Source organism: Hydra vulgaris, chromosome 12 (assembly GCF_038396675.1).
Source record: "Hydra vulgaris chromosome 12, alternate assembly HydraT2T_AEP".
NCBI classification, from domain to species: Eukaryota; Metazoa; Cnidaria; class Hydrozoa; order Anthoathecata; family Hydridae; genus Hydra; species Hydra vulgaris.
The window spans coordinates 57,547,501-57,575,461 of NC_088931.1; the positions used below are offsets into that span (position 1 = coordinate 57,547,501).

The 27,961-nt window shown below is 25.8% G+C and overlaps 1 protein-coding gene across 2 annotated transcripts in view; it reads left to right on the forward strand.

Annotated features, from left to right (window-relative positions):
• Positions 1 to 27,961, forward strand: part of LOC100202384 (translation factor GUF1 homolog, mitochondrial) — a 60,992-nt gene that overhangs the window by 18,468 nt on the left and 14,563 nt on the right. For both annotated transcript variants that reach the window (XM_065813826.1, XM_065813827.1), the window contains 11 exons: positions 2,520 to 2,584; positions 7,831 to 7,943; positions 8,013 to 8,103; positions 10,396 to 10,525; positions 14,220 to 14,329; positions 14,778 to 14,856; positions 16,631 to 16,679; positions 16,809 to 16,864; positions 16,950 to 17,051; positions 17,144 to 17,277; positions 17,364 to 17,409. In XM_065813826.1, coding sequence (XP_065669898.1) covers positions 2,520 to 2,584; positions 7,831 to 7,943; positions 8,013 to 8,103; positions 10,396 to 10,525; positions 14,220 to 14,329; positions 14,778 to 14,856; positions 16,631 to 16,679; positions 16,809 to 16,864; positions 16,950 to 17,051; positions 17,144 to 17,277; positions 17,364 to 17,409 — 975 coding nt within the window. The remainder of the gene's footprint in view (positions 1 to 2,519; positions 2,585 to 7,830; positions 7,944 to 8,012; positions 8,104 to 10,395; positions 10,526 to 14,219; positions 14,330 to 14,777; positions 14,857 to 16,630; positions 16,680 to 16,808; positions 16,865 to 16,949; positions 17,052 to 17,143; positions 17,278 to 17,363; positions 17,410 to 27,961) is intronic.

A 27,961-nucleotide genomic window follows, 5' to 3' on the forward strand; every position in this document is an offset into this window, starting at 1 on the left:
ATATATATTTATATATAAAAATAATTATCATTTTTTGTTAAAAATTTCTTGAAAAAAGTTTCAACAAAAACCATGTAAAAATGTTTTTTTTCAATATTTTGTTAAAAAATGATAATTTTTATGCAATAAAACCTAAAATAATAATTATTGAGTAAAAATTTTTTTATTTTCAAAATTTTTATAAATTTTCGCTTCTTTTGAGACCCAACATGACATACATTTAAAAAACTTTTTTTTCTTGTAATGAGACCCTAAACTTTGTTTAGGGTCTCATTGCAAGTTTCAGACTTGAGGTGGCCCCCCTAAATATCATTCAATTTTGAAAATATTTAAAAGAGTGTCTTGTGAGAACCAATAAAAAGTTTTGAGAATAGGGACAGATCAATTTTTTAAAGTATGGGGCGTTTTATGCACCCTAATATATATACATATAAATATATATATATATATATATATATATATATATATATATATATATATATATATATATATATAAATTAGTAAAAAACACTTATCTAACTTTTTTCTTCAACTTTAAGTTTCACCATTGCTGGATCATCAGGAAGAGTTCAGGAAGAACTCTTTCTGATGATCCAGTATGGTGAAACTTAAAGTTGAAGAAAAAAGTTAGATAAGTGTTTTTTACTAATTTATCATTGCTCTGTTCTTTAAGAACATGGAGCACTCTATTTGTAAAATACACTAACATAATTTACATATATATATATATATATATATATATATATATATATATATATATATATATATATATATATATATATTATATATATATATATATATATATATATATATATATATATATATATATATATATTACGTCTAAAGAATTTTTACATTGCGCAATAAATGACACTTGTTATGTGTATATTATTGTAACATTGTTAAAAACATATGCTTGTAACAAGTATAAAACTAAATTTTGTATTTAATAAGCAATTTTTTTATAAATAAGTTTGTGCAAAAACCAAAAGCTCTCATAAAAAGCAGTTTAGAGAAGCAGCTCGCATGGCCATGAGCGTTTTTTGAGAGCTTTTCTCCACTTTTTCATTCAATTACTCCTGCCCAGGCCTCTATATATATATATATATATATATATATATATATATATATATATGTATATATATATATTTATACAGGCCTTGTTATGTATATATATATATATATATATATATATATATATATATATATATATATATATATATATATATATATATATATATATATATATACAGCCCTCAGAATAAGGGTCAGCATTCGGCAATGCCGACCTAACTGCCAACTTAAAAGTGTTCAAGGTTGGCAATTTTTTGCCGTCCTCAATTCTATGTTTTATGTTAACCCCTTAGTGTCAAACTTTTTTTCCTGACCCCTAATAGTTTGAGGTTGGCAATATATGCTGACCTTATTTCATAGCTTCATGCTTAATCTTAAGAAAATCTTTAAAGAAATTTGAAGTTATGACTAAACTTGGTACTTCAAATCATTAGTCATTTTGATTGTCAAAATGTCTCTTGACTATGTGATTTGATCAGAAAAAATTTTAGTCTGACAATGTTTGATATCTGATTAAATTGTGCCCTTATAGAGAGTTATACATAAATAGACTAATAAATATAAAACTTATTAAATATAGAGTATTATATGTTAAATCATTTTTGATATATACATTTAGTACTGAAGCAAACATACTATTAACATTTTACGCACATCTAAATCTGTCTTTATTGAATATATATGTATATATATATATATAAAATATATATATGTGTGTGTGTTTGTGTGTGTGTGTGTGTGTGTTTGTGTGTGAGTGTGTGTGTGTGTGTGTGTGTGTGTGTGTGTGTGTGTGTGTGTGTGTGTGTGTGTGTGTGTGTGTGTGTGTGTGTGTGTGTGTGTGTGTGTGTGTGTGTGTGTGTGTGTGTGTGTGTGTGTGTGTGTGTGTGTGTGTGTGTGTGTGTGTGTGTGTGTGTGTGTGATAAAAATATTATGTATTCAGATAGGATTATTTTTTTGTAAATGTTAGTAAATATTTTTTTTATAAATTTAAAAAGATATTTTTATAAATTTTAATACATATTTTTTATTATAAATTAATAACTTATAAGGAATAAATAATAGTTATATTTAAAACTTTTTAATTGTAAATGGTTTTTAATGAAAACTTTTACTGTTTAACAAAAACAAAGTACATAGTTTGATCAAAATTATAAGAAATAAGGTGTTTCCTGTGTTTCCTATTAAAAACGAAAAGAGATATTAATCTATTGGTATTTTCTAAAATATATTCTAAATGTGCTGCAAACGAATTTGTGATCTACTTTGTTCAGTGCTGATGACTCAAAAATATAATGGTTGTTGCTTACTTATGATCTTCATTTGTAGTTGCCACTACAAATGAACATAAGTGATGCCGCTCTTTTTTTTTTTTAAGTATAAGTCAAAAAACTTTGTTTAGTCTCTGAAGTTCACTTGATTATTGTTTTTTATGACTATTTTTACAGGTATCTGCTAAAGAAGGTATTGGAATTGATAAACTTCTTCAAGCTATATATGAAAGAGTACCAAGGTATATTTATTTATCTTTATATTACCAATAACTCATTTTAGGTTGACAGTTTTTAAAATTTTTTAAGGTTTTATGCTGAATCTTAACATTTTTCAAACAGTTAATTGAATGAAAGATGAATATAAATGAACTCTTTTTTATGACTACATGTATTCAAAAAAGTTATCTCTTTCTTCATTAAACTAAAAGTTTGTTTATAAGTTACATTTAACTATGATCTTTGCAACTAGAAAATTTATGATATGCTGTTACTGCCACTCTTGTTTTGGCCAAGCTTGTCATGTTGTTGTAAGGTCACATCACTTTCTCTTTTCTATAAATATTACCATGGTTGATCGAGTAAGCTATTATCTTTTGCTCCACTTTTTAAAACACAATCTTGTGTAACATGTCATTCAGCCAAGTGGCACTCTTTTAACTCTATTTAAATAAATTGCAAACCACTCGAATTCTTATGTTTCTTGTAGAAATTAATTGCATTTAAGTTTTTTGAAATTAATTTAAGAAGAGTTTTTCATTCTTAGTTAATAATAGTGTCTCATAGTATTCTGTTGGTAATGAAATTAATAAAATCATCTTTATTTTTTGTTTGCATATAAAGAATAAAGGCTTCTTTTTTATAAAGTCTTCAGTTTTCTATTTATTAATTTTTTCACTAATTAACACGTGTTGAATATGTGTTCTAGCCTCTTTCTGAACTAGAATATTTTATGCCTCCCTTTCTGAAAGATAAATAAAAAAACATAAATAAATAAAGTAGTTAAAAAATAAAATAATAAAAATAAAAAAATAAATAAAAGATTGAAAAATTATTAATTCAGTATTTTTATGAATTTTTATTGCAATATTTTTAAAAAAGAATTTATTTACTTTGTAATTCAAACATGATTCTTGGCTTTTGCATTTAGAAATTTGTCTAAAATGTTTTTTGTTTTTTAAAACAAAAATTTCAGATTCCCAATTGAATGTTTGTATTTTTTTCCCTAAATTTTTATTTTAGCTGACTTTAATAGTGGTTGCTTGCAGCCTTGTTGGAAGTAAAGATTTGTTATTCATGCAAGTTCTAAAAAGCTTTAGAATGTTCTAGAAATCCATTTAAAAAAACCTCAGAAATATATATTTTTTAATGTTAAATAAATGCATTATGAGAATAAGAAACTACACCTTTTCAAGATGTAATTGAGAACTTGAAAGTTGTAATTGAGAAATTTAAGAAGTAATTTAGAGGGGCATCTTCCATGTTTAAAATTGCTGCATAATGCTTCGTAGTATGTTAAGCAGCATGTGCACAATCACCTCATATTTTTATTTTTTAAGTATTTTTTACCGCAGAACCAATTCTTTCCAAATAATGCATTTGTTGTTCCACAATCCCAGCACCAAATACAGATGGAATGCAAATTGCATTTTTAACATTACTTTTAATTTTAGGCCAGATTGTTTCCACTGGGTTTAACATTGGACTGTAGGGTCCTAAACATTACAACTGAGCTGGAGAAATTTTAAACACCCTTTCCAAACAAGCGTGACATGGAGCATTGTTTGTTACGGTGACCAAATCATCTAAAAGATTCCCGTATGTAACCCACTGGTGAAATAACCAACATCTACTCGTTACAAGATTCTGCATTAAATGATCCTCTGCAAGTTTTCATTATGAAACATTTGTTGTTAATATAGCTGCAAATGTATTTTTGCACCTTTTAAAGCAGGCACTTTTATTATTGCTCTTGTTTCCTGTTTAGCATGCCCTTGCGTAGCTGACGCTAATATTAAATTGTCTTAACATTTTTGTTTTGGTAAGTTGTCATGATATTTTTGTTTTGACCCTCACTCAATTTTTTTGGTTTAAAACCACCTCTTCTGATAAAATTTGAATTTTTGTGAACCCAATTGAAAGGTAACTTATATTTGACCCCTAAGTTTTGCGCCAGAGTCATCTAGTCGTCATTGGGTGATGCTGGCGCACAATTTAGGGGTTAAATCAACACATTCAGCAACTCTTCTTCATCAGTGAAGATAAAACATAATATTTTCTTTAAACTTGCTTGGTTGTATGTATTTCATGCTAGCAAATTGACAAGTTGGTTCTGGTTGTTCCAGAAGCAAATGTAAGCTAATTTGGTGAAATAAATGCTGACACAGAATTTAATAGCAGACTTTCGGGTAATAAAACAACAATCTTTCAATTCCATTATTATTGCTGGTGCATACAAATGCTTAATTTGATATTACTAACTTATTCAAATTCATGTTCCAGAAAACCTTTTATAATGACCTATAAGCTTACATTGTGAATTTGCAATTACAAATTATGTATTCTCATTTACATATTATGATTTTTTATTTACATATTGTGTTTCTTAATTACATATTACAATTTCTTATTTACATGTTGTGTTTCTCAATTACATTTCATGATTTTCATTTACATGTTGTGTTTCTTAATTTCTTATTATGATATCTAAATTAGATGTTGTGTTTCATAATTACATATTACGATATCTAAATTACATGTTGTGTTTCTCAATTACATATATATACATATATTACATATATAAGCGATAGTGGTGTAGTGGTAAAGCACTCGCTTTATGAGCGAGAGGTTCCGAGTTTAATCCCCACCACATCCCTGGTAGTACCGCGCTCAACTTGTTTCTCCGCGCAGCGGCCTTGTTTTTCAAGGTTTGTATTTCGGAGTTATAGAGTTGAGAGAGGGTTATAACCACTATTAAGTAGCCTCCTCATCTGTAATGACCTTCTCGGCCTTGAGGAGGGGAATAACAAAAAAAAAAAAAAAAGTATTACGATTTCTTAATTACAACTTTCATGTTCTCAATTACATCTTAAAAAGGTGTAATGTCAATTTAAAACACCATGATGACACATTAACAGTTAAGTTATTTATTCATCCAGTTGTTGTTAAAAGTATGTCAATGATCCAAAATTATATTGGTAAATAACTAAACATTTATCTGCTTTAAATGACCAGAAAAGTTTATTAAAAGAAATGTTCAGTTCAGCACATCTGAAAAATAAAAATTCTTTGAACTGTTAGGATGATGTCTATTACAGTGGTCGGCAAAGTGCGGCTCTTCGGATCCTTAAGTGCGGCTCCAGCGCAAATATCCACAGATAGCGTGATAATATTTTCATTAAAAAAAAACTTGGTACGAAAAAAATCACATCTTATTTTGATGAATTAAAATTCTTCTATAAATCATTATATTGTTGTAACAATATGTAGCGAACATCAAGTTTAATTTTATTAGTTTTCGTAAACGTAAACACAAACCATATACGAGCTACTTGCTGAAATTGTTCGTATGTTTTCGGCGTACTCCTGTGTGATATAAAGGTACCTCAAGTAGACCAGCAGTTGCAGTATGAACAGTTTTGTCGTATTTATCGTGTCTACCATTGTCCTTTCTTATTAAAAAGTTGTTTTATTTTTTAATCTAGCTGTACATCTTACAGGTATTTTATACGATTTTATTACACCTGCTATATACAGGGCTCTTTTATTTTCAAGTATACATAGGTCTTGATAGGCACGTACAATTGCCCTATGGATACTTTTAAAATGAAAAATATCAATAAATTAGTTAAAAAGGGATAGAGATATGTATCATAGGTTGCTGTGGAAACATTTTTATAAAATTAAAAAAAGTATTTGTCGAAACAATTGTCACTTATTAGACAATATTTTTATGAAATGGTTATCACAAATAATTAAAGCTTTATTGACAATAATCTTTTGATATAATATTGATTTGTAGAAAATTGAACTAATATCTCGCGGGTTTTATGTACATTTTTCATTTTATGTGTGATGAATAATACAAGTAAGCATGGTAACAGTAATCCTATGATTTTATAAATAAAGTCACAAATAGATAGAATTCAAAATCTTTATTACTGGATTTGCAATTACTAAATTTATTATAATAAATATTAATAGAAATGGGGGGAAATTCCATAAAAATATGCAACTGTAGGATACATTGAAATATTGCGCTTCATCGATGAAGCTGCGATGTTCTTTGATGTAACAATAAATTCTATGTTTTCTGTAAAAAACTAAACAACTTTTTTTACCCGCAAACATATTTCAAACATTTTTTCTATAACTATTGTTTCTTATTGTTAAACACCACATTACGATTTCAATATATTTTCTTCTTGAATGTGCTTTTTTACAGTTTTTCTATTGCAAATAACTGTGTGATTTTAAGCAATATTATTTTGTAAACAAAATAATATTATTTTGTAAACAAAATAATATCATTTTGATAGACACCCCAATTAACATGGCTACCAAAAAAAAGCAAAGAAAAACAGAAGATGAAAACCGTGACTTTAAAGTTGAGTGGACTGAGAATTTTGCGTTTATTCAAAACTTTAATGGACTTCCAACATGTCTTATTTGTAAGGAGAAATTCGCGCAAAGCAAGAAGTCAAATTTAGAGAGACTTTACAAGAAAGCATGTGTCATTTAGCACTAAATATCCTACCAGTGATGCAAGGAAGAAAGCAATTGAGGAATTTCAAAAGAGTCAAAAGTCATCAACTATGTGTTTAATAACTGGATGCAAACTTCCAACAATTAATATGGCAAGTTTTATGACAAATGATACAGCGCAAGTTTCACTTTTTGTAAGATTTATGTCTTATTCGGGCCCTAAAGAAGAACTTTTAGGATTATTACCACTCAAGGGTCAGATTCGTGGAGAAGACATTGCAAATGCTGTAATTAAGTGTATGGATAAACATCATGTTCCCCTTGATAAAATTGTGTCGATTTCGACAGATGGGTTTGTTGCTATTTTAAAAGAAAAAATAAATGACGGCAACATGGTGTAATGAGTATTAATTTATTCTCCAATGTTGACTTTGAACCTCTTGAATCACAAACATGTAGTTTTCTGCAAAATCATCCAAGAAATAACAGCAGTTTTTCTTTTGAAGCCTTAAGTGTCATATTTGGCATTTTGTAATATAGGAATGAACTGTTAACTTGTTTATTTGGACCATATCACTTTGTATTCTTTGCAATGAATTGTTGTTGTCTAACTGATCAATGCTGTGCTGTGTGTAAAAAATTATGAATAAGTTTTGATAATTTTTAAAGCAAATCCTAAACTTATTTTCTATGTTTTTTGTTTCTTTATATCTGTTGTTTATTTTCATTCTATAATTATTTTTTGTAATCTAAAAACTAATATTTATAAACTTATTTTTTTTAGCCCTAAAACTAGTGTTAATGAAGATTTATCTTTATTTTTGTTTGATTCGTGGTATGATGTGTACAGAGGAGTTATCAATTTAGTAACTGTAAAGAATGGAAAGATTTCAAAAGGTTTTGTACTAATAATTATAATTTTTTAAATTTATTTTTTGATTTATTTTATATTGCGTCAATATTTAGGTGATAAACTACAATCTGTTCATAGTGGAGCAACATTTGAATGCCTTTCCCTTGGCATCTTGCATCCTGATGAGTGTCCTGTGAATACTTTGTAAGTAAATTTAAATATATTTTATTTGAACTATGTTTAAAATAATTAAGTTATTAATACAATTATTAATATAATGTGTTGGGTTGTTTATTAGTTAAATCCTGTCTAGTTGTTCAAAAGTTACAATTTTTTTAGGTTGTCTGGTAGTTATGTCGTGTCAGATTGTCTGGTAGTTACAATCTGTTAGGTTGTCTGGTAGTTATGTCCGTTAATACTGTCTTATAGTCATCCAGTGATATGATTGATTTTTCATGTATTTTTGAAAATTTTTTAACACAATCTTGTTTTTCTGCATTTTTATTTATAACTTCATTTTAGTTTTTTTAAGTTCTGTAGATCACTGCGACTATTTTAACCAATCTCATTGACTCTGTTAACCAATCTCTTTGACTCTTTTAACCATTGCCCAATCAATTTTCTTAGTATTATTATGTCTTTTTAACAAACTTCTAAAATCTTATCTCAAGTCAAACAATTTACTTTTTAACAATCAATAGGATTTCCATCCTCTTGTTCTAGTGCTAACATGTTAACTGTTATAACAGAAAAGTTTTAACAAGCATTTGATAGAAGCGGTGAGGCAGAGGGTATTGGTCTTGATATATCAATGACTTTCGATAAAATCTGGCGTGTTGGTCTTTGGAATGCAACAAGGTTCCATCCTTGGTCCGCGTTGCTTCTTGTGTTGATCTTCTAGATAATCTTCTTGATAAGTTCTCAAGTGGTTCTATTTGCTGATGACACAACTATATATTCCGGTCTTGACAAAAAACCATCATTTTTTGATCATTTTGAAGAGGTTACTGTTTAACCGAGCTGTCATCTCATGTTTCATCAGTCTAAAATCAATTGTTACATCTTGTCATTCAGCAATGTCAAGTTGCATCCTTTTTTTTTTTTTTTACTCTCAAATTTTTATTCTTTTAACTTTTTTCTTCAAACATCTTTAAAAACAACTTTTAAGTCTTCTGTCAACTTCTTGCACTTCTTTGAACTCTGTTCTTTATTTCTGTTAACTTTAAACTTAGTGGTTGCTACAGCCTTGTTGGTATTGAATTTGAATTTAAAAAAATTTCTAGTTTTTTAGTTTTTTTTTGTTTAATTTTTGTTTTTTTGAAGTATTTTTCTTTTATTTAATTTTTTTTTACTTTTTTCATCTCTTTTTTTAATAACAAATGTCAGTTGTAAGGTTTAAAAAATTGTGTGATATAATAAATATGTTTATATAATTAAAAAATATTAGTATGCAAAAATATAATTTATTTTGGTCTTTTTAAGGAACATCACTTTAATATTCTGCTCAGTGGTTGGTAAAAAGTAAGATAAATTGGCCATCTATCTAGTATAATTATTGGAGCTGAACAATCTGACTTAATATTAGATCATTATAATATAAAATAATTGTAATAAATGAACTTAAAAATTTTTTTTGGTGTTGCCTTACTTGTCTACCTTGTGTTCAAATGTCAAAATGATGATCAACCAAAATCATGGTTGATCATCATATTAATGTGCTACTATGGCAATCTATACTGTAGGCATTATCATTGTGCAACCTTGAGTTGTGACCTAAGGGGTATGGGGACTTGTGGTTTATTATACTTTCTTCCTGTATAAATTTGTAAGTTTGAATCAAAATAACGAGTTTAACCAGTCTATTCAAAATATAACTTTTGTATAAAAAAGTAATAAATGGTTTGGATATATTATTAGATTTTATATTGAAAAAAAAGAAAAGTTAAACAGTAAAATTTTAACAGTAAAAAATCTTCATCATTTTTTTTTTAATAATTTTATGGTAACTTCAAGGTTCTTAATTTTGGTTTTTTATCTTGGTTTAATTGAAAAAAAGATATCATAGGCTGAGACAGAATAATATGGTAAATTTTTTTTAAGTTAGTTATTGATTACTCGTGTAGAATACACTTTTAATTTTAATTTTTAAATTTTGTTTTTCTATGTAAATTTCAATTTTTAAATTTTATTTTTCTATGCAAAATACAATTAATTTTTAAAGTATGTTTACTTATCAATTTATTAAATTTAGCCTAATGATTATTTACAGTAGACCTATTTTTTTTAAAAACTCTTTTTAATGGCAAAAATTGTTAGCATAAAAGCTAGCGTTACATAACATAACTCAAATAAAATCATAAAAACTATTGGTTTCTATATATATTTAACTTCGTCTTCCAGTAACTTCCAACTTTAAAAGTGGTTGCTTGCAGTCTTGTTGGAAGTGAAGATGTTTAAAAAAATTTTTTTTAGCATTATTTAAACTCTTTTATTTAGGTATGCAGGACAAGTTGGTTACATCGTCACTGGAATACGTGATATCAATCAGACTTTAATTGGTGATACTTTCCATCATGTTGGGAAACCAGTAAAACCTACACCAGGTTTTAAGCAACCCACACCAATGGTAATAAAGTTTCTTTTTATATAAGTATTTGTGCACTCATAATTTTTTTTATTTCAGTCAACTTCAAATATAAATCAAAATTTTAATTTCGAACTAATCTTTTTTTTTTTTAATTAAACCTAATAAAATAATTATAATGTGATTTATTTGACAAATTGTTTTTTTTTCTTCAATCAATTAGAAGTTTAAGATTACTCTGAAAAATGAGTGAAAATATGTGTGCAAAAGTATTAGTGTGCTCATTAAAAAGTATTAGCTCATTTAACTTAGTTTTTATTTATTTGAGAAATGATTTTTTAAATTCTTTATGATTGATTTTTGTTAATTATTCTCTGCTGATTAATAATAGTCAATAAAAAATGTAAGAACTATAAATTGAAGTGACAAAAATGTCATTTGAAATACAATTAAAACTTTAAGATTACATCAACCAAAAAATGAGTTTAAAGAGTGTATCAATTATATTAAATAAAGTAGCAAGTTGTTGGCATGCACAAAAGTGGTCTCAGCAATCGAGAGTTCGAATGTCAATTCGAGATCAGTGATTGCAGAACAATGCTCAAAAACTATAATGAGGTTGGTACAGTCAAAAACAAAAGTTGCTCTGGTTGTCCTAAAAAAATATCACAAAGAGTTGAAAATAAAGAAATTTGTACACCAAAGAAACCACTATTAAACATGATAAATATTTTTGAACAAAGAAAATGGTGCAAAAAAAGAGCCCCATTGACAGTGGAGCAATGAAGAAAAGTAATTTTTTCTCAAACGAGTTGAACTTTGAACTTTTCAATCATAAGAAAAGGATTTTAGTGAGGAGATAAAAAAATGAAAATACAATCTTCGTTTTATCATGTCAAGATTTTAAAGAGAAAGCTCAATTAGCATATGGGGCAGCATCGATGGATCTAGTACTGACCTGGCGCATTTTTATACCAATCGGCTAAATCAACATTGGTATAGAGAGGTGTTAGAAAATTATTTACAGCCTTTAATGGAGTCTTTCTCCATTAAAGGCTGTAAATAATCTTCTAATACCTCTCTATTATATTGTTGAAATTGGCAAACGGAGTCAAATCCATTTTGATTCCGTTTGGCAATTTCAACAAGATAATGCTCCTTGGCACACAGCATGCTCAATCAAGCAATACATGAAGGAAAAACAATTGAACCTGATGCCTAAGCCTGCTTGCTCACCTGATTTGAATTCTATTGAGAATTTTTGGTGTTAGATGGACTGCAAATTGCAAAAAGGCAAGCCCACTAACTTGGTGCAGCTCAAGACTCAAATACAAAATTGTAGAATACTGTGCCGCAAGATTTGATCAAAATCTTATAGATTCCATTATAGAATTTTGCCTTAAAAACAATGGTGCCCATATATAAGTATTAAATTTTCTTAGAATCTTCAAAAAATTGTAAGTGTGCTAATACTTTTGCACACTATTTTGATCATACTTCTATCATCCTTTTTTAAATTAGAGATAATGATAAAGGAATTATTTTTATATTTGACACTTTTTTTGTTTTTTTGTTTATCCATAAGTTAAAAAAAAAAAGGATCAATCAGTCTTTTATTGTATTCCAATTACGCTAATTTGAGGTTGACAAAGATGAAAAAATAAGTATATGTATATATATATATATATATACAGTAGTGGCCAAAAAATTAAGGCATGTCATAAAAGATAACTCAAATTTTGCAGTGTCAATTTTTTATCGAATAAACACAATAGAAAATGTAAAATAAATGAAAAAAAAATAGTTAAACTTATCAAAAGTTGTTAATATTCAATAAAATAATAGTTATAGCACCAAATTATAGCAAAAGTTTAAATGACTTGAATATTATAGTTCAATACTTTGTCGGATGTCCCTTATTATCAAGCACAACTTGTATTCTTCTTGGCATACTATGTACTAATGTTTTACAAAAGTGATTTCATTAGTCCACACTTCTTTAAGAACTTTTTGAAGATGTTCATCAGATTTTGGCTTATGTGCTGCAACTTTCTGCTTCATTATATTCCAGCAGTTCTCGGTAACATTAAGGTTGGGTGAACTTGAGGGCCAATTAGATAATAATATTAATTTTATTATCAGTAAACCACTTCTTAACTGTTTTAGCTGTATGACAAGGTGCTGAATCTTGCTGGAAAATGCTGGTTTTAGTAATTTCCATGTGCAGTTTCACTTTGTCTTTCAATACACTTAGATACTTTTGTGCATTGACTTTTTCACCTTTTTTAAAGATGTGCAACTCGCATTGGCCTTGCGCTGTGATTGCTCCCCATACCATGACTGAAGGAGGATTTTTACTGTTTTTATGGTATACTTTGGATTCAGGCATTCTCCCACAGGTTTTCTAACATAGTTATAGCCCGTGCTTCTAATTTGTTGAAACGTACTTTCGTCTGTAAACATTACGCGTTCCCACCATTCCAGTGTCTTGTCTTTTAAACTCTTACAAAATTTAATCCTAGCTTGTAATTGAGATGGAGTTAATAAAGGTTTTTTAGCTGGTCTTCTTGTAACTAGACCAAAGTCATAACACAACCTTCTTCTAATTGTTCTGGAATTAATAGTAAGTCTCCTTTCCATAACAAGTTGCAGATGTTGTGTTTCCATAACCTTGCAGATGTTGTGTGGGGCTCACTATTAACAACATTCTTTAAAAAACGATCTTCTCATGATGTACTCACACGTTTTCTACCACAATTTTTGCGATTTGAATAGTCTTGCACACGTAAAGTATTTTGCACGGCACATCTTGATATTTTTAATTGTTTTGCCATACTACTTTGAGGATAGCCCTCCGAAAATAGTGCATTTATTTTACCTTTAACAAATTTATTCATATCATGCTTTTTACCCATAATATCACTATGACTATGGCAACCTGACGGTGTAAAATAAATCAAAATATCTTCAAAAATCAAAATATAATAAAAAAATTATTTGTATCCAAGGTAATAACGCCATAAATAAACAATAAGTTAAAAAAGTTTAAAAAACGTAGCCTGCCTTAATTTTTTGGCCACTACTGTATATATATATATATATATATATATATATATATATATATATATATATATATATATAATATATATATATATATATATATATATATATATATATATATATGTATGTATATATATATATATATATATATATATTTATATGTATATATTAAAAATATATTTAACAATGTCACTATGTCAACAAATATGTCATTACTAAATTATTTTTATTAGGTTTTTGATATTTGATCCATAAAAAAGTTTAATTTTTAATTAAATGATAAATAAACTTGTTTTAGTCTTATTTAAAATCTGCAATTTATAAATATATATATTTATAAATATATATATTTTTATTATTTATGGCTAACTTGATTTAGAAGATAAAGAGGCATACCAGTTAATAAACTCTGTAAGTTGAAAAGCATTGATTCATTGTCATTGTTCATAAGTACTTCACATTCGTAGCTGTTACAATTTAAAATCCATTTTCTGTATCTACCAACTCATTTTCATCATCTTTGATTATTAATTAGATCAACTGTATATTAGGTGTGTGTATTTTTTTGTATTAAAATCAATATCAATTTATTGCTAAATAGAGATCTTTATGTTGTTTTTATTTATTTTACATGCCAATATTTTGTTAGATTTTAAATATTGTATAATTGTTTCAGGTATTTTCAGGAATTTATCCACCAGATCAAGATTCATATATAGGTTTAAAAAAAGCAATGGAAAAGTTATGTCTTAATGATTCAAGTGTTTCAATGTTTCCTGATAATAGGTATTTCTTTGGTTTGCATAGAGATTTGATTTTTTGTAGCAAAGACTTAAGAACTTTAAGAAAACACAAGAAAAAGAAAAACACATTATAAAAAAACAATTTTTGCCGTATGAACAAAGGTTGTATAACATTATTGTATTTAAATATGAGCAAAGGTCGTAAACCATTATTGTATTTAAGTATGAACAAAAGTTATAAACCATTATTGTATTTAAGTATGAACAAAAGTTATAAACCATTATTGTATTTAAATATAAACAAAGGTTGTAAACCATTATTGTATTTAAATATGAACAAAGTTTATAAACCATTATTGTATTTAAAACTGTATGAGGAAAAAATTGATTTTAGTTTTGGTGGCAGAAATGCATATAGAAAACAGAAATATAGCAAATGTTTTCTTTTTTATTTGGATTGTTTTTACTTATCTTTATTTTTTGCAATGTAGTGCAGCACTTGGCCAAGGATGGCGCGTTGGATTCATGGGTTTGTTACATATGGATGTATTTCGACAGAGACTTTTACAGGTAGAAACAAATATTTTGTAGGTAAACAACTATTAATAATAATATTTCATAAATATTATTAATATCAAAAAAAAAGGATCAATTAAACAAAAAAAAAATTATAAGAATTTAAAATGTTGAATATATAAATTATAAACAGTTTTCAAAAGTTCAAAGTCATTTTTATTAAATAATTTAGGTTTTAAAGTTAAGTTAAATTGTTTTATTTTTGTTTTCATGGTTATATTAATCATTGCTAATTTTATAATTTTGTAGTTTTTTATCATAGGTTTTATCACTTTTAATAGTTGTGTTTTCTGCAATAATTTTTGTGATTGTTGAGTTCTAATTTGTGATTGTAGATTTTTATTTGAGATGGTAAATTGTTAATTTGTGATTGTGGATGGTGTTGATAGTGAATGGTGTTGTGATGGTGGGTGGTGTTGTGATGGTAGATGTGTTGTGATGGTAGATGGTGTTATGATGGTGGATAGTGTTGTGATGGTGGGTGGTGTCGTAATGGTGGATAGTTATTTTGTGTTGATAAGCTTTTAATTAAGCTTTTTATTAAATATTTTTAGTTAAATATCTAGTTTTTTATGTTTAGCTAGATTATGACCCACAAAGTCTGACTAAATATTAATTTTTTATGGTACAATACAATTTAGTGTTAAAATTTTGAATGATAAATACAAAATAAACTAATAAACAGCAGATTATGTTTTGTATGTAATTCAATAGATTGTGTACTTACTGATGTAATTAGTGACTTTTTGTTAAAGTTTTTATACAATTTGTTATCTATAGTTCTTCTTTTTGTTCCTCCTCAAGCTTCATTTTTATAGATAGATTTTTATTATTACTGATAAAGTAAATCTAGGTTTTCATTTTCGTTAATTCTATTTTTAAAGAAACTGTTCCAACTTGGTATACAGAATCGTTTTGAACTCAACTTTCTAGTATATAGGATAATTCATATGTAGTGTGGAGTAAATAATGTCATAGTTAAGTCATCAACCAATAAAATATGTCAAGCTATGGTCATCTAATAATATATAATTTGTTTACTGTATTCACCTCACCATAGCTGAGAGGGCAACTACAGTTGAAGAGGGTGCTCAGTTTTTTTGTTTTGTTTTAAGACCCTCTCAACCATATAGCTTCGAATCACAGATATGTTGAATGTGGGAGTTAAACCAAGGATATGGTGGGGATTAATCTCATCTTGCTTATGAAGCGAGCCTTCATCCTCTACACTACCAGCACACATTTCAATTTAGGAACTCTCCCTTGTCATAAACCTCTCATTTATTTTTATAAATAACATATTTAAAAGGAAACAGTGTTTTTTAGAATTAGTGTATGATACTTCTCATTTATTTTTATACCATACCATACCTATTGTTTGTTTTTATACCATACCATACCTCACATTAGTTTTTATAAATAACATATTCAAAGGTAATAGGAGTTTTTGGTAAACCAGTGTGGAAACCACTTCAGTGGAAACCATTTACAAACATCTATTGTATGATATAACAGAGGGTTATAAATGGTTTCCACTGAAGTGAGATCTGAAAATAGTTTTTTAATTTACAGAAAGTCATTAATAATTTTAAAAATAACTAGTTTATACAGGTATTATTTTTACTTAGTACTTTTAGAGGATGGCCTCTAAAAGTACTAAGTAAAAAATTTGCATGCTCACACCTGCAAGTTTGAATCTAAAATGTGTGCGTTAATGTTTTTGCTTATTATCAAAACTTCAATTAATTTTTTTTTTAATTGTTTTTAGGAATATAATGCAGATATAATTGTAACCACACCAAATGTTCCTTATCAAGGTAAATCTCTCTTGTCTTGTGTCATTACTTTTATCCTGAATGTTTTTGTATTTTGATATCATATTTTAATATATTATAAATTTTATGTTTTCTTTGACATTGCTTATTTTTTTGTTTTTTAAACACTAGCTACTTTAAAAACTCAAAGTTCAGATGTCAGAAAAGAAATTCGGAGCCCACAAGAAGTACGATCATAATTGTTTCTATAAAGTTTTTATTTTTATTTGTTGTGTGTCTTTTATTTAATAATATTGTTTTTTTTTTGTCCAGTTTGAAAATCAATCAAAAGTGAATTGCTATTTTGAGCCTGTTGTTATTGGAACTCTAGTATTTCCTGAACAATATTTAGGAAAGATTATTGAGCTTTGTGAGGTTCTTGTTCAATTTGTTACATTCTACTATAATTACTTATCTAGTCCAGGATACAAGTTAAAATACTAAAGGTTTAAATTTATTATGAATAGAACAAAAGAGGTCAACAGTTACTATTGTCCTACATTGATGACTCCCGTGTTTTATTAAAGTATCGGTTACCTTTGAACGAAATTGTTATTGACTTCTTTGATTTACTGAAATCCGTATCATCAGGGTATGCCAGGTAATCTGAATTTCTCTATTTATCTAAATATTTTAAAAATATATTGTGATACAAGAAAATTAATTTTATTTCTTGCTTACATTTAGTTTTGATTATGAAGATGGTGGCTACATAGAAACAGACATTGAAAAGGTTGAATAAAATATTTTCCCTAATTATTTATGTTTAAAGTAGTTTTTTTTATGTTCGTGTTATCAGTTTTTAGTTACATATGTATTTTTGAGTTATACATACATATATATATATATATATATATATATATATATATATATATATATATATATATATATATATATATATATATATATATATATATATATATATATATATATATATATATATATATATATATATATATATATATATATATATATATATATATATATATATATATAGACCTTGGTGGGAAATGAGAGCTCTAGCTCTTCCATTCATTTCATTCCATTTCTTCCCCCTGAGGAAGGAATGAAATGGAATAATTATCTGCCCACACTCCCCAAAAATGGTTTACAAGAGTGAAAGTGTAATTTTTTTGTACAAAAAAAAAATGATTTGAATAAAATATATATATTTATAATAATAATAACAATAATAATAATAATAATAATAATAATAATAATAATAATAATAATAATAATAATAATAAAGAGATAAAATTGAAATGCTAATGTTTTTGATTAGGTAGGGCTAACTGATAAAATATAAAATTATTACACTCTAAATTATTGCATAATAATTTTTTTTAATGTAATGAATTATATTTTTTATATATTATTTACTATAATATATTAAACACTTTTATTGTGGAGTTATTAATTGTTGTAATAATTCTTAAATTCCTGCATCCTAATACATTAAGAAAATAAAAAACATTTTTTATAAGCAGTAAAAACTTTTATAGCTCTTTGTCAAGTTTTTATCAAATAATTAATGTTGTTAATAAGTAAATAAATAGCTAGTGTGAAAACCCAAAATAAACGCTTACCTAAAGAATTTTTTCATGACGCTATAAATGTTGCTCATTATGTATATACTCTTGTAACATGCAAAAGCATATGCTTGTAATGAGTATAAAATCAAATTTTATATTTAATAATTAATTTTAATGAATAAACAAGTAGTTTTTGCAAAAACCAAAAGCTCTTGTAAGAAGCTGTTTAGAGAAGCAGCTCGCATGGCTCACCATCTTTGTTTTAGGAGAGCTTTTCTCTGCTCTTGCACTCATGCTGAGGCCTGTATATATATGTATATATATATATATAAAAGTATATATATGTATATATATACATATTTATATATTATATATGTATATATTATATATGTATATATATATATATATATATATATATATATATATATATATATATATATATATATATATGTATATATTAACATCTAATCATAAATTTTAAATTTAAAAATAATAAATAAATTTTATCAAAAAAATTATAAACAAGATATGAATAGTTATTCAAAAAAGCAATAAAAAAAACCTTAAGAGCAGATTTTAAAAACAGTTCCTAGAAATATAAAAATTTATTAACCTGTATTTTTATCAAAAAATAATGATTAATAGATAAATGATAATAACTGATGTTTATTTTAAAATAAACATCTTCTTAGTAAATTAGTTATAAAAATTCAAATAAGAGTTCTGTATTTACCAAAGACTAGTGACTAAACCTCTTTCGAAAAAACTTATTTAAGAGATAATTCTAGTACGCGAACAAGATTTTTACAGTTTTTTTTCTAATTTAACATCATGGTGTTTTAAATCTAGCTTTTGAAAATTTGCTTAAATGGATCAAAAAACATGTATTCTGATTTTTTGTTTTTCATGTTATTGATTATTTTTTTTAAAGTAATTAGCAAAACTATTTAGCTTAAATTTAAGTGCATTTTTAATCACATCGATATCTGTTTATGTTTATAAAAAACCGCGGTTTCAGTTTTAATTTTAAAAATACTCACAGTTAACCGCGGTTTTTGGTTTTTCTTGTTAAATAATAAAACATATGTAAGTTTATCTTGCATTTTTATTAAAAGAGTCATTTAAACAAAGTGTTCTAACAAGTTTATATTTCGAAATAAAACTTATGATGACTTATTTTTATTGTAAAATATTATTAAGAAAACTGAAGGTTTTAGCAATTCATCAGATAATCGTGATCTGATTTTTGTGCAGAAACTACTGCAGCTCGAAAAAATGCGTTCAACATCTGTTGAGGTGGGCTTTATAGAGAGTATTGCATTGTAAATTTTTTCAAGATTTTCTGTTCTTTTGCCTGTATTTCGGTACAACAATAACTCTTGCTTAAGCCATTTGAATTGATCAGTAAAATTAGTCAAGTGTGTGATGCTATCTTTATTGAAAAGTGCATTTAATTCATCCTTAAGAGAAACAGGTGAACTTTTACAATGTTGTACATGGTGCTTCAGCTAGTAGTGGTTCCTCATCATTACACAGTACAACCAAAATCAAAATTTTGATGTCTAAATGGTTTCAAACCTTATAAAGATATTATAAACCAATTTAAAACCGTTTATATACACTTAAAGTTTTAAAGAGTATACTAATGCTGTGGTTGAAGGAGATGTGAATGTAAATTAGAAAATAAAAATTATAAAGAGAAAAATGTTGTTTAAAAAAATCGATGGAATTCATTAAAATTTTCATAAAGTATTGCGCTTTTTAAAATATTATATTATAACTCAATATATTATCTAGATTTTAAAAGTTGTTAGACTAATATTGGTAAGTAATTAACATATTTATAGCAATTTTAAATATGCTTAATATGTTATATTTTAATGTCTAACTTTTGCTTTTAATTGAAAATATATTTTTTTTATTGCTACATCTTGCTTTTATACTCAGATATTTTAAAGCTTATATATGTTTGTTCTAATAATTTCATAAATCTGGCTGCCACTAGGTGCCACTTTGTTTTTTTTTTACCTTTGAACTCTTTTACCTAACAAAAAATCTGTAATTGTGCTCAAAAATATTTATTTGCACAAAATTTTAAAATCGTGGAAAACATAATACACTAAATGTATTACTGAACAATAATATATAAAAATATATATATATATATATATATATATATATATATATATATATGAAGATATATATATATATATATATATATATATATATATATATATATATATATATGAAGATATATATATATATATATATATATATATATATATATATATATATTATATATATATATATATATATATATATATATATATATATATATATATATATATATATATATATATATATATATATATATATATATATATATATATATATATATATATATATATATATATATATATATATATATATATATATATATATATATATATATATATATATATATATATATATATATATATATATATATATATATATATATATATATATATATATATATATATATATATATATATATATATATATATATATATATATATATATATATATATATATATATATATATATATATATATATATATATATATATATATAATATATATATATATATATATATATATATATATATATATATATATATATATATATATATATATATATATATATATATATATATATATATATATATATATATATATATATATATATATATATATATATATATATATATATATATATATATATATATATATATATATATATATATATATATATATATATATATATATATATATATATATATATATATATATATATATATATTATTTCAAATTTTTCTTGAAGGCATAGTATACATTTTTTGGAAATATTGTTATATGCAGGCGCTGTTTTATGGATAGACCAATTCATAATAATAATTACACACGCAAACCAAGAATGTTTATTAAACAAAAAATCCGAATTAGTTTCTAAATGCAGGCACAAAAATAAGTTTCTCCTAAAAAACTATAAAAATAAATGAGCTCAAATAATAGTTACATTAAGTCTCCATTTTTTTTAAAAATATTTTTCTAAAAAAGCATAAGTAATCATTTCCAAAGAATTCTTTTTATAATAGTGTCAGCAAATTCCACAAATGTGTGAAAATTTACAGTAGTTAAGACATTAGCGACTTCCTGTAATTTAATTTTTGGTATAAATTGAAGTTTTATTAATTTGATCTTTCATTTCTTATGAGTCTTTATTGATGAAACACAATGTAAAATGAGAAAAATTTTTGTTAAATGATTTTCTACTAATTTATAATTACTCTGTTCTTTTAAGAACATTGAGCACTCAATGTTCTTAAAAGAACAGAGTAATTATAAATTAGTCAACTCAATTTTAAAATGTATTCTACATTTTGTAGAATACATTTTAAAATTGTTTAAATATATATATATATATGATTTTATTAAAAAACAAGATTTGGAGTTTCAAAGCGAAAAGTTTGAGAGTCAATTTCATTTATTCATTTTGATTATGGTCAGAGATGGATTCAAAGTAAATTAATCAGTGCAAAGTTTATTAGAAAGAACTCAGCTTGGCTTGAAAATGATTTTAATACCACATTAATGAAGGATAATAAAAATAAACTCAGCAGACCTACATTATCATTTCAAGAGTCATCATTTAAACAATGAAAAGAAAAGTTGCAACTTTGTCAGCTTCAAATTCTTGTGAGTTATTGTTTGCTAAGCTTGTACTACTTGTAGCATACATTTTCAAAAAATTTTTGGTGATTGTGAATGCATGGGAACAATATAACCATGCAAATTTTAAAAATTCTGTAGACGCTAGTAAAATCTGCTAATTAGAAAAACTAATTAATTAAGCTAGAATATAATTTTTTTCTACAGGAAAACAAGTTTATCTAGCAACGTGTAATAACACTAGTTAATCATATTAAACTTAAATACGTTTTGCTTTTCACGAGCGAGGATCTCATAATAAAACACGTGCTAAATAGTGTACATAGCACAAATAAAACATATGCAACTAATAAAAGTTAGTTGCTGCTAAGCAAAATTAGGTATCCATAGCATAAAAATATCTGCAAATACCAAAACTAGACTTTTGCTATCCGAAATTTAGTATCCATAGCAACAAATTAAAAAAATAACACCTTCATAAGAAGCGCAGACATCATATTATTACTCATCCTAAATTTAGTCAATAAAGCCCTAATATTAAATTAGTTATGAATTTTGTCCAGTAAAAGTGAATTCTGGCCCATTGTGCATTAGAAGTAAATCCAAAAAGCCTGAATGCAAGTTTTTCAGCAAACTTTAAAGTATTTTTTAATGGAACAATTGAAGGATCTTTTAGGCACCTTAACAACCGCATAACATTTCCGTTAAGTCTTTCATCAGCGTGCTTTTTTAAATTTGAATGCAATAATGATGCGATTTCTGTATTCATAGCAAATAGTTTTTCAAGCATGAATTCAAGAACAGTATTTGATGTCAATAATATTACATCTTCTCTGCTATGGAATTCCACTGCTAGTTTTGCTGGCTCTAAAGCGGCATGTAATGAAGTTAATGACTCAATATCTAGCGTGTTGATTACATCAATATCTAGCGTGTTGATTACATCTTTTTACAGTTTTTAACAAAAGCGCAGTCATTGAAAAAACTGATTTCCAACAATAATGAACATTCAGATGCAGTTCAATTTTTTTACCAAATTCCTAAGTAACTGATTGATTACGAACTGATGACACTTATATGAATTTCACTACTTTTCATGCGTTTATCAAAATTTCAGGATAGTCGACATTAATGTCATTGTTTACTGATTTAAAACTAAAATTATTGTCATAAATTCCATGTTCATCCTCTTCTGAGGATGAACATGGAATTTACTGTCCTTTTCCTTTGGAATTAGTACCTTTGTTTTTCTTGTATAACTTGTTGCATACACCAAGATGAATTGCTAGATCAAAGCAAAACTGATCAACAATGTCTGTTAATTGCATGAACTTCTTATTGATTGCTGCATCATCTTGAATAGAACCTACTACATCTCTTTTAATACAGATTCTAAATGAATTTAAATCATCCTTAATGTTTTGTATTAAACATTTAGCTGGACAAGAACCATAAGTCCTAATGAGGTCAATTTTATAGATTTTCTTACATTCAGTTTTATGCAGGTTGACACCAATGTACCTTCTGTGCCTCAAAGATGTGTATTCATCATGAGTTAAGCTGAATTTATGTCATTTGAATTTTTCGATAATTTCTTGTTTTATCACTTCCTTTTTATCATAAAAATTTGAATTGGGTTAAATTCATCACAGTTGTTGGACTTTTAGGAAGATGATTGTCCTGATTGTAGCTAGATCAACTACTATTTCTTTAAGATTCGTTTTTTTTGTAAATAACTGTCCATGGTTTTAACTTTTTTTTTCGGTAATGGATTTGAGCTGCTATTTGATTCTCCAGTTGAAGGGCTATTGATAGTAATTCCATCACACAAAATATGATTCTGCAAAGTAATTGTGAATCTACCGCAGCATGTTACAGCAGAATCGCATGTATTACGGATGCCTTCAACATTTCTTGAATTTGGAATATTATGCAAGGCAGCAAATTTCCATACTGATGACATGATTTATCTGGAAGATGTATTTTCAAAATATATTTCCATCAAATATATTATCAAAAAATTAAATAATTTATAGAAACATCGTAAATTATTTTTATGACATACCTATACATTGATATTTTATTGAACCAAAATAAACACTAAAAATATCCATATATTTTTTTAAGGAATAAAAATTTTTAGAGTAAAGAATAGGCCATTCTATTTGAGTATTCGAATACTTTATACTCATATATATTTGCGTGTTTTATTCAATATTAGAACTTTTTTTTTTGAAATGCTTGAATAGTTTTGAAAATAAAATGACATGTTAAGCTTTCCAGAAAAATACAATCTAAATAATAAAATAAAAATTTAATTACTTACAAATTTTATTTTTTTATACCTTTTTTATAATAAATAAACATTCAAAAGACATCATACAAAGAAACCGCTAAAACCGTTTTTGAAAACCAACAATTTTCATTTATATCGGTTTTAGCGGTTTTTGGTTATCGGTTAAAGCCGATTGAAAGCCCTATCTGTTTCTGAGAAATGATGTCATCAGTGTACATTATATCGTTGGTTGAACAGTTGCAAAATTCAATAAAATGTATAATGAGCAGCAATAAACACAAATAAACCCTTTTTTTTTCTTCTGTTGTTCACCTCCATGGTATTGAAGTTTTAAAGCTATAAGATCTACCTTTTCTGATTAATTCCACTACCTGGCCTTGATTTAAAACATAGCCTTCAGACCAGTCTTAACTCAGAGTTTGGTATTCATTATATGATAACAGCTTTTTTAGTTGTTCACTATGGTAAATAGTTTTAAAAGCTTTGGTTAGATCAATAAAGATAACACTAGTAAGTTAACCTCTTCTTGCTTCTTGTTTATATTGTTTGTAAATAGAGCAGACATGGGTAGACATGTTTATGATATCCAAAACGTTTATTATCAAGTAAATGCTTATTTTCCAGATATGTTGTGAGTTAAAAATGAACTGCTCTTTCTAAAACTTTTGATAATCTGGTATATAGAAATATAATTCTATAATTTTCTGATTTATTTATAGATCTCAACTTGTACATATTAAAAAAACTAATGCCAAAATAACAAAAACAAAATAACGCTAGAGTTAAGCAAATATAACGCCAATTATATGTTATATTGCCTTTATATTATTGCTATATTGGCGTTATTTTTATCTATTATATTGGCAAAATTATTAAATTTGACGTTATATGTAGTTTGAATCCAGTTAAATTATGTGTAGTTTGAATCCAGTTAAGTTATGTATAGTTTGAATCCAGTTAAATTATGTGTAGTTTGAATCCAGTTAAATTATGTGTAGTTTGAATCCAGTTAAGTTATGTATAGTTTGAATCCAGTTAAATTATGTGTAGTTTGAATCCAGTTAAGTTATGTATAGTTTGAATCCAGTTAAATTATGTATAGTTTGATAACATAAAGATGTAATCAAATTATTAAAATAAATAAAAATAATTAAAACAATGTCTAAAGTACTTATACAAAGTTAACAAAGTTGTGTAGTTTATAAATATTTTTAAAATATATAATTTGTAACTTTATCATTGGGTACAAGATTTTGACACCAATAAAGATGTCAAAACAAAAAAACTATAACCTGCAAAAAATCATTAAATCATGTGTAGTTTATAATATATAATTATTTAATTGAGCATTTATAAATACTTTGAAAAAGTATAACCTCACCATTTCTACTAGGTTTTGATGCCACTAAAGAATACAAAATAAAAAGGAAAATAAGCAAATGACCCTTTCAAATTTATGGAATACAAAAAATGCATGTAAGTTTACCACTGGTACAAGTTGTTGTTGCCACTAAAGATTACATAATAAAAAATATATATATAAAAAAGACATCTTATAATTCATTTAATATTTTTTTTTAAAGATACAATATATAACATTAACATTGGCATAAGATGTTGTTGCCACTAAATAGTATGAAATAAATAGGGTGTAATACATAATATTAGGATTGGTCATTTATAAGTATTTTGAAAAGACTCAACCATTGCTACTGTTGCTTTCAGATATCGATGCTATTAAACACTAAAATATAAAACAATAAGATCATCTTCAAACTTTGTCATATAGTCATTTTGAATAGAAGTGACATATCACATTATTATTGGGGCCACATGCCAATACAACTAAAGAACACACACAAAAAAAAGACTATTTAAATATAATGCTTTTTTTTTCAATTAATCCTCAAATTTATTAGAAGTCATTAGCAATAGTTTTGACTTGTAACATATGACTTGTAACATTATTGTTAGTAACAGATGTTGTTCTATCACATAAATATACTAAGTAAAAAAGAGGATAATAAGTAATCATTTGATTCGCTAATTTATCTGTTTTGAAAAGATATAATCTTACCATTTCTACTATATGTTGATCCCGCTGCAGCAAAGGATACCTTTAAATTTTTTGGAATACATATTTGTGTTGAAAAGATACATTACCACTGGTACCTTATGCTGTTGTCGCTAAAGATATATTAAATAGTAATTTAAAAGATACCTTCTCACATTATATCGTATTATATGTTTATAATGATTTCAGAAAGATATAATATACAAAATTATGATTAGTGCAAAATGTTGTTGCCATTAAAGAATACAAAATAAAAAGGCTACAATATATAATAACTTGATTAGTCGTTTATAATTATTTTGAAAAGAAATAACATTACTATTGCTACTAAGTGTCCATGCCACTAAAGAATATATATAAAAAAAAAAAATAAACAAATGATACTTTATAAATTAATGGAATTTAAACTTGTATTGAAAAGATACATGTTGCTTTACCACTGGTACTTAAATGCTGTTGCCAAGTTACAAAAAAGATATAATCTCATACTAGGTCATTTATAATTATTTTGAAAAGATGCAACCTTAGGATTGCTACAAGATGTCAATGCCATTAAAGACTAAAATATAGAAAAGATAGCAAGCGAAACAACATCTTCAAAATGTATGTCATTTATAATGATTTTAGAAAGATATAATCTGGAAGATGATCATTGGAAAAAATTATTGGCACCACTTAAGAACACATCATAAAAACGGGTATAAAATTATTTCATTGGTTATTTACAATTATTTTGAAAAGATATAACTTTACCGTGGCTTCTAGTTGTTGATAACCCTAGTAAATACAAAAGAAAAAAGAAAACAATCAAATAACCCCTTCAAAATTTATGGAATATATACTTGTAATAAAAAAATATGTGTAACTTTATCACTGGTACCAGATGTCGTTGCTACTAAAGTCTATATAATAAAAAGGTTGATAAGTAAGTGATACCTTTAAATTTTATGAAATATTTATTTGTATTGAAAAGATAAATGTAATTTTACCACTGCTACAAAATGTTGTTGCCACTAATTGATTATTCTTTTACTAGTAATTTTTCATCGCTAACTGAGTATAAAAACCTTATATATCAGGTTTCATTGTTAAAATGGTAAATAAATTTTTTTTGTTATGCTGTAATGCACTTGGTTCTAAAAACCAAGTTCCAGAATCCAATTTTCTTAAAGTAAAAGATAGTGGTGGTCTTATAAAACCAAAATAAGATGTTATTATTGTTTGTAAAGAAACTGAAAAAAAATTGAGAGAATACTAGCAACAATACCTGGAAAACTACCACATTCTAAGAACATCTCAAAAGCTATATCCATTTCAATTTTGAAATGCTTAGGTGCTAATATATTTAGAGACATAGATGAATGAATATAAAAAAGGATAATAAATAAATCATAGTTATTCTCAATGTTATTGCAGAGTGAGACTATATAATCTTGGAAAAAAAGCCACAGAAAGAAAGTTGCAGGGAAAAATATTTGATGAAATTTTGTAAATTGGTATTAATTAGTCATCATTAATGACAAATTTCAGATGATATATTGTGTGTGTGTGTGTTTATATATATATATATATATATATATATATATATATATATATATATATATATATATATATATATATATATATATATCATATATATATATCAATATATATATATCAATATATATATATCA